Genomic DNA, 11,020 nt, shown 5'->3' on the forward strand with positions numbered 1-11,020 from the left:
GGCGACGCGCGGCTTCCGGCGTCCTCCCGGCCGGGCGGGGGCGGGCGGCAGCGGCGGGGCGGAAGCGGGACGGGACGGCCCCGCCCGCGGGGCGCACCGCCCCACGCGCCCGGGCGGCAACACGGCACCGCGGCGGCTGCGTTCCCGGGGGCTCCTCCCTTTGTGCTGCCGGCGGCGAGCCAGCCCCTGCGGCGGCCGGGCCGGGTCCCCGCGAGCGGCCGCCCGGCGGCATGGACGTGCGGGCAGCGGCGGCTCCAGGTAAGGCAGCGCGGGCGGTGGCGGGGGGGCCGCGGCCCGGCGGGCAGCGGCGGCGGCGCAGGCCCGTCCCCGCCCCGCAGGCACCGGCGGGGAGGCGGGCGCGGGGCCGCGGGCGGGAGCTGTCCACGGCGGGCCGGGAGCAGCACTGCCCGGCGGACAGCTCACGGACCGGCCGGGCCCGGCCCCTCCGCCGCGGGGAGGCCCCGGCACTCACGGGCCCTTCCCCGGGCACCGGGGCCCTGCGCCGCCCGGCACCTTCGGGGCCGATTTTTGGCAATTAAAAAACACGGCACCTCCCAGACCGGCCCGGTCGCGGCGGCGGCACGTAAGGAGCACCCGAAACGGCAGCGATTTGGGGAGACAATTACCCAAATCGCGTACCGATGAGACGGGCACTGTCCTCCTCCTGTGAGGGTGCCGGGTCCGCACACCTCGCAGCGCCGCTTTCTGAGAAAAAACCACGAGTTTCTGCCCTGCCCTGGGCCGTGCGGCGTCACATCGCGGGGTCCTGCGAACTTTTGGGACGGCTGCTCCCCCCCGGGGAGCCCATGCTGTTTATGCTGTCTAGAAAAGATCTCCGAGTATGTCATTCTCTTTTTCACAAACGAAACACTATTTCAGTTCCCAAATTTAACATAATCATCATAAAAAAATCTGTAAGAAGAAGGAAGCCTATTTAAATGGTGCGTTATTTTGCATGCATGTAACCACATGGATGGAAAAGATGTTACCAGAGGTTTGCAAGTGTGTGGTGTGACTGTATCCTGTGTGTGTCCAGGACAGCCTGGGATCTCCCTGCCGCGGGGCTTTGTGAATAGTTTGAAGATCAGAGCTACTGCCTGCCTAATGCAAGCAGATAAGGCTCTCTTTAAAAGGGCTGTTGTTTCGGCTGGCGGTAGGGTCATTTGAATGAGACAGCTGGGAGTCTGCAGTGGCTGTGTTTTTGCCAGCGGAATCCGTACCGCATGAGTTAGGGCTCGGTGACTTTGTCTCTCTGAGCGTCCAGTCTCAGGAGGAACCTGAAACCTTGGGTGATCCTGCACCTCAGCAGCCGGTGCCCCCGTTCTCCTCACAGGCTCCCGAGTTCGCTTACCCCTCTGGTATGTGAAGTCAGGTGTCTCCAGAAAGAAGCCCAGGCCACTGTGTACTCCCCACACGGGTTACAGCAGGTCATGTCGCCAGCCCGTGAGAGAGATGGAAGCTGCTGGGCCGGACATGTAACGTAGGGAACCATCCACGTGGCAAGTAAATGTTCCCGAGGCCTTCAAGAGGGCATGCGGCCCTCCCTAGCTTCTCCCCAGGAATCCCCCACAGCCAGGGCTCAGGGATAGCCCCAGAAAAGGGTGGAAGACCCCAAAATGTGGCCGGGTGCAAGCGTGCTGTGCACTGGTGCCTGGGTTTACTGTGTGCTGAGCTGGGCTGGCAGGAGGGGACAGCCTGTGCCCTTTGAGCCTCGCAGCGCCCAGCACAGCTGTCCCCAGCCCTCGGGTGCGCTGTGGCAGCTCGTGATGAGGCCGCTCGCGTCTGCACCCAAGCCTGTCTTGGCAAAATGGTGACCGAAACATCCACCTCTGAGGAGCGCTCTGCACCTCTGTTAATTAATATTGTGCGGTCATTTGGAGTATTTTTGTATATAGGTTATACAATGCACAAACATACAGTGCAGAGCAGCATCTACGACAACTACTGATGTCAGTAAAAAGTATCACTGGACTTCGAATTCGGTTATATGAGGCTTTATATAACGGGATTAACAGGAAAAATACTCTCTGAAAGTTCCTTGAAGCATGAATGGTGGAAATTAGTATTTTAGAGTCCTTCAGAAGCAGTGGTGTTTTATTTGAAATTCCACAGTGGAAGAGTATTTCTGTCCCTAAAAGTAGTCTTAACTAGGATAACTGTTGAATTTTGATTTTACTGAAGGCCCTAAGGGGAAATTCACTGTCCTGTCTGTCAAATTTAATTTATATTAATGTAGAATACATTTTTTTCATGACACAGAACACTTGTTTTTCTCTTAGATTTGTCAAACCTTTAAAAGAATTTTCTGTTCTCACAAACTGTATTTTTAAGAAAGGAGAGAGCTCTTCAAATTGCTTAACTGAAAACTTGTTACTGAATTGTGTATTTTTTGGTCTTCTCACAAAAACCTACACATCACTTCTTTAAATTTGTACTTCATATTTTCAGAGCCTCCCTTCCCAGAGTTTTTTTTGAATCGTTTATATACATCAAAATAAAAGTTGCTATTGTGTCTCTTACCTATTTTTTTTAGTCCCAGGAATATGCCCTTTAGTTCCATGTTCTAGATGTTTCTCATAAGTATCTTAGATAAAATATTTCTTTTAATTTGTCACTGTATAAGTTTTTATGTGAGTCAAATCACACACTTTCTAGGCTTATCTAAAAATAAGAGGAGGAAAAAAAAAAACCAATCAAAACTAAGAGGTGCACGCTAGACCAAAAACTATTTCCATTGAAGTTCTGCATTCGGGTACAGGAGGGCTCAGTGGCAGCTTCACTAAATTTTTTTAAGGTGGTCAGAGCATTAGCTCTGCCCTGACCATGGCAAGGAGACAGTGGGGTTCAGATTTTTTATCTGATGTAAGAAGTTACCATAGAGAGAAGCTTCTGCAAAAAGTAAAAGCCAAAGAGATGGTGCAACACTCACAGCTAGACCAGCACCTTTTAAATTAGCCAGCATTTCTGTGCCTAAGGGCAAGCAGTTCAAACCTGATTTTTGAGACCTGATGAGCAGGGCTCCTTCCAAATCAGTGCTCATCTTTATCTAGAAATTTTCCTATTAGTTATTTAAAAATGCGACAGGCAATGAGGAGAAGAAAACTCCTTAAAGCCACAGGATGAGAGGTTAAGAAATGCTTTAATGTAGACCATCAGACATTTTTGGAGGAGAAAAAAGAACACTGGATCATATATTAACAATTAAAACAATTATAGTATTATTTTCATTTAATATAGCCTGTGTAAAAATGACTAAGAACGTAGATCAAAGGATAAAATTTAATTGAAGGGTTATATGAGGAAGAAAAGCCTACCTTTTCCCATTATTGTTCTTCTCTGTTAGTTTTTCTTCTTCTTGCAACTCTCTGGAAAAACCTATAAACAGAAACCAGCTTTGGAACATTTCAGATCTGAAGGCTTGCTTCAAAAAGGCACTTCTGCTACCAGCTGTACAAATACCGGGAGCACAGCAGGTGATTTTCACTCTAGAAGGGCTCATAAAGCTAGGCAAGACCATGTCGTTGCTGATCTTTGTGGTGAGGGATTGCAGGCATTTGTGCCGGTGACTGTGGCCTGTTAATGATTTTGGTCGAACTTGAGAGAGGGATATTTGTTCTTGGCAAAGTTTTTGAATCTTAAGAAAAATCAAGAGCCCACACGGTTCACATCCACAAAATCCATAGCGGAAAAAAAAGAACAGTAACTGAAGACGAAAAATATCTTTTGTGATCCTGGTGCTCTTTGAGCATTCATGCACAGTGACAGTTTCCAAGAGACCGCATTGTGGATACGTCACTTTGATGACCACATGTCGAATGTGCCGAGAGCCGCGTTTTGTCAAAGCACTCACATCTGTACAGCTCCTAGCGGAGTCTAACACGTGCCGCTGCGCTGCGAAGAACATAAAATAAATGATCCTGCAGTGCGAGCGTGGGTGTTCAGGCTCGGGTTGCAGGAGGTTTCCCCGCTGTTGGGCGGAGGCGCCGGCTGCCTCGGCGGCAGAGAGCAGCGGGCCTGGGCTGTGTCCCCGGGAAGGCAATGAGCCGCGGCGGGAGGCAACCTGCTGCCACGGGCGCCACGGCCGACCCAGCGCGGGCAGACACGGGGCAGGTGCTGGGGGGCTGCTGCGGCCTTCGCCTGGGGGAGCGGGAGAGCGGGGCGCCCGGCACAACTGCCAAGGCCGCGGCGAGGCTGCCCAAGGCCTCCGGTGGAGCGGGGTGGGACCGGCGGGGCGCCGAGCTCCCTCCCGCCAGCGCCCAGCGGCCGGGGCCTTGGCGCCTGTAGCCGGGCCCCGCTGCACCCGGAGGGGCGGGAGGCGGCGACCCGGGCGGTGCGGCCCCGCGCGGCGTCCGGGGGCTCCTGGGAGCCGCCGACCGCCTGAGCCCGCTACCGGGGGCCGCGGGGACTCCGGGCAGGAGGCCGGACCGCGGAGCCCACCGCGGGCGCACCGCCCCCCAGCCCGGCCGCAGGCCCCGCTTGAGGCGGCTGCAGGGCCGCCCCGCCCTCGGGCCCCGAACGCGCCCGAAGGTTCCCGAGGCCGCTCGGGTCAGGGAGCCGAAGGGTGACGAGCGCGCTCGGGCGGAGCGCGGCGGTTCGCAGGGGAGGGCAGCGCGGCGGGGGCGGCGCCCGGGCCCGAGCGGCGGCGGGGAAGGGCGGCGGGTGCTGGCGGCCGGAGCGCAGGTAACGCGGCCCTCGCCCTCCTCCTCGGGCTGCCTCCCCCCTCCCGCCGCCGGCGGGGCCGGCTCCGCTCCGCTCGCCTCCAGCAGGCAGCGCTGGCAGCGGGCGCGGCCTGGACGCACTGGGGGGCGGCCCGTCCGCTCCGGCTCCTGCCGCCGGGCCGCTCCCCGGGCCCGCCGCTTGCGAGCGCCACCGCCGCCGCTCCCTCTGGCTGAGGCGGGGCCGCCCGGCCGCCACTGCTCCACCCGGGGGGCCCGGCGGCCGCCGCGAAACCCCTCCCGCGGCGGCCCGAACCGCCGGGCTGCGCGCTGAACGCAGCGGGGGCTGCGGGAGCCCAGCGGCCGGGCCGGGGCGCAGCGGGCGTGCGGCGCCGGGGGGCTCGGCCTCCTCGCCTCGTCCTGCCCTTCCAGGCGTGTGCAAATAAAGTTTTACGAGTAAAACGAAGAATTTACAGACTTTAACTCGCCGCTTGTATATTTCGATGTTGGGTTTTTCGCGTCTTGTTGAGGGGCATCGAATCGGAAGTGCCGAAGGATGGGTTAGTTTGACTTTACGGATGTTTTTTGTTGACGTGCTGCCTCAGTATCTCGGTTTCAAGCACAAAGCAACTTTGCAAATATGTGAGGAGTAACAAAAAAAAAAGCTTATTTTTGTGGACAAGGAAGTAAAGGATTACTAGCGTTTTCTTTAATGTCGGTTGACTGGCAATATATGGATGCACAGATTTTGTTGCCTGGCCCATAAATAACCTGGATATTATGAGGCTTTCTCATAAGAATTTGCAGACTATTTTCACAGTTAAGAATAAATCTCTCATAATCTTTAAAGCCTCCTGAGGGACCTGATTCTTCAGTCTCCTTGGCTTTCAAATTTACTGTACTTGCTGTTGAATCAGAAAAGCAGTTGTTCTGTTCCTCACTTTGTAAGAATAGAGGATGTAGTCAGAATTGCACATACATTGTGTCAAAGGCGAAGGGACAAATAACAATAAGAAACAAACTTGCGCAGTGCTATAGCATACAAGCTTAAGAGTGGTATCTTGGATATGTTTTTTCAAAAGAAGGAATAAACCATAAATGTGGGAATGCTGTCATACAGTTAAAACTGTAAATCTGTATTTTTACTAATCTGATGCCTTTTACTTTGTAGGAATGGAGGGGAAAAAAATGATTTCTGCAACAGACACACAGTATTCTAGTGTGCTCCTTCAGTCTTTGAATGAACAACGTGACCATGGGCTTTTTTGTGATGTTACTGTCATAGTGGAGGACCAGAAATTTCGAGCTCACAGGAACATCCTTTCGGCCTCAAGCACATATTTTCACCAGCTTTTCTCAGTGGCTGGGCAAGTGGTTGAACTGAGCTTTGTAAGAGCAGAAATTTTTGCAGAAATTCTTAACTATATTTATAGTTCTAAAATAATCAGCATTCGATCCGATTTACTTGATGAACTGATTAAATCAGGGCAACAGCTGGGTGTTAAATTCATAGCTGATCTGGGCGTACCTCTGTCTGAAGGAAAAAACATACCAAGCAAAGTCAAAGATGGTGCTTCAGAAACTTCAACGTCTAGTCCAGCTCAAAAGGATGCTGAAACCCAAGTACCTGCAATAAGGCCAGAGAGTCAAGAGGTAACGGATGGGATGCCAGTTATAACACAGTCATTCTCCTTACGTGGCATAGAATATGAGACTACAAAAATTACAGTGAGTGATTCAGACGATGAGGACGATGATGTAATTTTTTGCTCTGAGATTGTTCCTCCAAAAGAATGTACTAAAGAAACAAATACTGCAACCCAGAACCAGCCTTGCCCAAGTCCAGCTGGAGTTTCTGACCAAAAATCTTGTGGCAGTGGTGGCTCTCCCCATTTGACAAGTACCACAGCAGCTCAAAACCTCACTTCGTCTGCCACTCAGCTAAGCCCAAACCAGACACAGTCAAGTGCCGAATCACTTGTCTCTGCAACACCGCAACATTTGACTCCTAATATCATTGTGCTAAATAAGACTCTGCTTAACTCATCGCTCAGTGCCAGCTCCTCACATCAAACGCATGTGACCCCTACAATTAATTTAGTTGAGGAGAACCAGCAGCCTTCAAATAATGGATCCTTAACTGAAGCAGAAACAACTGCTGTTGATGATGAAGAGGTTGTTGAAGATGATGTCGATATCATTAGCTCCTCTAGCCCTGCTTCAGTCAGCAGTAGCTCTTTGGTTCAGCAACCTTCTGTACCCAAGGCAGCAAGCACTGAAGGATCAGGTGTACAGAAAAAACAGGTCGTTACATTTTCACAAGAGCCGTTTGCAAAACCTGGAGAATTAAAAATAAAAATCTCAGATGTCCTTTCTGGAAACAAGGAATTCAGTTCAGGTGTAGCATCAACGCATGTGGCTGAAGGGCAGAAAATCATAACATTAGATACAGCAACTGAAATAGAAGGGCTGTCCACAGGCTGTAAGGTTTATGCAAATATCGGTGAGGATACGTACGACATAGTCATTCCTGTAAAGGGTGATTCCGAGGAACGCGAAGCCAAGCCTGATGAGACGCCTAGAACATCCGATGGTGATTCTTCAGACAGGAAACGCATGAAAGTAAAGCACGATGACCACTACGAGCTCATAGTGGATGGGAGGGTCTACTACATTTGTATGGTGTGTAAGAGATCGTATGCGTGTCTGACGAGTTTACGGAGACATTTTAACGTTCATTCCTGGGAGAAGAAGTATCCGTGTCGATACTGTGACAAGGTTTTCCCTCTTGCAGAATACCGTACAAAGCATGAAATTCACCACACCGGCGAGCGAAGGTACCAGTGCTTGACGTGTGGCAAATCTTTCATCAACTACCAAATTACGGCCTCCCACATAAGATCAGTTCATAGCCAAGACCCTTCTGGAGATACCAAGCTCTATCGACTGAATCCCTGCAGGTCTTTGCAGATCAGACAGTATGCGTACATCACCGATCGCTCCAGCAGTATACCAGGGATAAACGAGGGTGGCATTGTTTATCGTGTTGGCACTGGGAAGGATGGCACGGAAGGAGCAACTTCTGACCCTCCAGCCAAACAAATTTCCTGGGATGACATTTTCGTTCCACAGGGAAATGAAGCAATTTTTAAACAAAATCCATCAGAGGGAAGTACTGAATTTGAGTTTGTAATACCAGAATCTTACTGAATCATGTTAAATACTGGAAAAAGGATCCAGTGCAGAAATATTGCAGCTGTTTTAAATGAAGTGTTAAAATCACTGTAAAATCAAATGTTAAAGCGAAAACAAGTTAACTTGTTCTAGCAAGTTATCAAATGGTAGCACTTAGATGGATCATTAGTAGCTGCAAGTCATTTGTGGAAGCGATTACTCTGAATGTTTACTTGAATAGACAAGAAGACATTTCCAAGGAGCTGGCAGTGTTTCCTGGTATCTTAATTTTGATCAAAACATGGGGATTTGTAGCTTGAAAAGGTACAATTTCTTCAAAAGAGCAAGAAATCTTTCTTCTAAAGTAATTGAGGTATTTCCCGTACCCATACTTACAATGTAAACCCTTTCTTTCATGTTAGCACTTTAATGCTGAATTGTATTTAGATGTTAACCAAGAAAAAAAATCAGATTTTTTCATTGTAGTCCCTTGAATACGGAACCATTTAAAAAAAAAATCCCACAACACATTTTTGCGAACAGTGCGTTACTGCAAGGGTCCAAAATAACTGATCCAGTAGTTTGGAGTAGCGTATTCTTGAACTAGCATCTTAATTCTGCTTTTGTAAGCACTATGAATCATGTCCTCGTGCAAATAGTCTTGCCAACAAGAGCTACTCAGTCAGGGCTAACTTGAACAAACTTCTTTTATACTTGGCACTATGGTGAGCAGAGTATTCAGCATCTGGGCCTTTATATTTTACCCTTTTTGCAATGGGGGAAAAAAACCCAAACCCACAAAGCTCAATAGTGAAGCAGCTGAAACAGGGATTTGGATTTTTCTCCCCCACTTATAGGGTATGGAGGCATGAGGACTAAACCAACAATCAAAAAATACCCTCCATCCACCATAATCCAAAGTATCATTTCTCTGCAGTTGTCTAGTCACCTATTTTCAGTTTTAGGTTTATTATATTGTCCTTTTCTTCTCCTTGCAATTGGTACATGTTTAGACACTTGGAAGACAAATTGGATGTTCAACTTCAACAGGAAACAGTAGGTCTGAAAAAACCAAACAGCTGCTTACTGGAGTCATAGTTTAGTATTTCAGATTTAGTGACTTGTTGAGTTTTTGTAAATGGTGATATGAAAACTGCTCAAGTTCTAGAGATGACTGAGAAAGATTATCATGCATAGTACTAGTTATCGTGACCTTTCATCACTTAACTTACGGTTAAAGGTTTTTACTTTTTCATATTTTAAGTAAGCATCTTAATCATATGAACTTCAAGGTTAAGGTTTTAGACATAGAGTACTCTAGACAGAAAGACATTTAAATGGTAAGTGGTTCAAATACCACCTGAGCTATAAAATAGGGTACCAGAAATCTCTCTGAGTAACGATGTTACAGGCTGGATGTTGTCTGGGATGGCATTTCAGCAGCCAAACATAATCCTCACGAGACAGAAGTACTGATTGCCTGTATCAGCACAGGTAGCTCTGGCGTAGCTGGCTGCATGCTATACTGAGACTTCCTGACCTTTTTAACAAGAAAAACACAATGTTATTTTTGTTATTGACATGACACATCTGGAATTAAGCTTACATCTCAAAGTGTACATTCAGTAATAATTAAACATAATGGCTATCAATATTTGCTGCTGATATATTTAAAACCTTAAATTGAACCGTGCCTACTAAAGGTCTCTTTTTGGAGGAAAACTGGAAAATTAGGGCTTTGTAACTATTTTTGCTAGAAGACTCGTGCTTGCATGTGTCTCAGGGTCTTCAGTTTTCCTTGGAAGTGATTTTTGATATCCAAAGTCCAGAGCTCATGTAAAGCATTTTTTTTGTTTCACTTCTAGTATTTATTGGTTTTGAAACATGGTAAATCCTTTCTTTTAAGACTTTTTATGGGGCCATGAGCTGTTATATTTAGATTTTTGGCTATTGCACTTCTATTTGGTTTTTTGTTTGTTTTTGTAAACACTTAGTTTTCATTTTAACTTAATGAAAACCTTATGTAAATACTAAGAAGTTGGCTTTGGGGTAGTGGATGAAAAGGATTGAATCTGAAAAAGCATTTATATAAGAATTTAAAATGTCAACAGAGTATGGTAACAGACCTCACAGTCATTTATATGCATATAAAAACATTACCAGATCTGCTGCAAAATATGATGGTGGTGGCTGTATCCTCACTATATGGTTCCTTTGGGGATTCGTACCATAGCATTCCAGTATATGAATTAAATAAATAGTAAGATAACAATTGACTGCTTATTTATTTTGTACTGCTAAGGCATGCAGCTTATAAAAAGATGCAGAAGCTGACGACTATATACATTGAACATTGGGTTCTACAGCTATTGCCCAGGAACCGTTCCATGTGAAACATTTATCACTTTTGCCAGATCTGTAATGTATATAGTTGTACAGTCTTTCCTTAACATACTTTTTAAAGTTGTGTTCTACTTTGCATTAATCAATACTTGATATTAGTTCTTAGAGCTTTCTATGGCAAAAATAATTAAAAAAAAGTTTAATTGTAAAGATGTGTATAGCATGTCTCCTTTTTAAGGACAACTTCTACAGTCCAACATGTTAGATTATCAACACTTTGTAGCTTCCTTTTTCAGATCTGAAGCTCTGGGGCTTACGGTTTCTGTTGAGTTTGGTGGTTTGGGTTTTGGTTTGGTTTGGGGTTTTTTTTGCGCACTTTCCAAGAAAAAAATTAGCTGAAAAACTCCACTATGTATTGTGAGCTGATCCATGCTTTCTCTCAGAATAGGCAGAGCTGTTGTGGAACAGTCTGTCCAGCTGTTGCAGTCATTGCAAATGAGCTGGAAATCAAGAACATTCATAGTGAGCAGTGCAGTGCATTTCAGGTAATTTATGGTTAGGGCTCCTCTGCTTACCAGGCTGCTGACTAGTTAGGATTTGGAAGAGCTGGACTGTTGGTGAACTGTAGCTAACACAGAGAAAATCAGTCACTTTACACTTCTTATTACAGGTAAGGAATGTAATTTAGTAAGTAAGTAACATATCAAATGATGGTTTAGATGCCTTTATCTCCTTGGCATAGGGCTTCCACCTACTTCTGCTAACATCGAAGAGCAGCTGACATCATCAGGACAGAATTAAGCCCAAATACAGTAAACATGAAAGTAAATAAAGGAGACAGTGACACG

General features: G+C 47.4%; 1 protein-coding gene across 3 annotated transcripts; it reads left to right on the forward strand.

The window, feature by feature from the left end:
- Positions 1 to 128: 128 nt before the first annotated feature.
- On the forward strand, positions 129 to 10,616 carry ZBTB33 (zinc finger and BTB domain containing 33). Of its 3 annotated transcripts, none has more exons than XM_065643569.1 (2): positions 129 to 258; positions 5,827 to 10,615. In XM_065643569.1, exons 1-2 carry the CDS (start codon positions 231 to 233, stop codon positions 7,863 to 7,865), a joined length of 2,067 nt encoding a protein of 688 aa, XP_065499641.1. In that variant the 5' UTR covers positions 129 to 230; the 3' UTR covers positions 7,866 to 10,615. The 3 variants fall into 3 exon arrangements, with proteins under 3 accessions (XP_065499641.1, XP_065499643.1, XP_065499642.1); XM_065643571.1 differs by lacking the exon at positions 129 to 258 and adding an exon at positions 3,986 to 4,110 and having other exon boundaries at positions 5,827 to 10,616; XM_065643570.1 differs by lacking the exon at positions 129 to 258 and adding an exon at positions 4,621 to 4,680.
- Positions 10,617 to 11,020: the final 404 nt, after the last annotated feature.

This window comes from Caloenas nicobarica, chromosome 12 (assembly GCF_036013445.1).
Source record: "Caloenas nicobarica isolate bCalNic1 chromosome 12, bCalNic1.hap1, whole genome shotgun sequence".
In the NCBI taxonomy this organism is placed as follows: domain Eukaryota; kingdom Metazoa; phylum Chordata; class Aves; order Columbiformes; family Columbidae; genus Caloenas; species Caloenas nicobarica.

What these genes read in the sequence shown, in the direction of transcription:
- ZBTB33 (XM_065643569.1), top strand. Translation starts at nt 231, where the DNA reads ATGGACGTGCGGGCAGCGGCGGCTCCAG. An exon ending in GCGGGCAGCGGCGGCTCCAG is followed by an intron (nt 259 to 5,826) that starts GTAAGGCAGCGC and finishes TTTACTTTGTAG; the next exon opens with GAATGGAGGGGAAAAAAATG.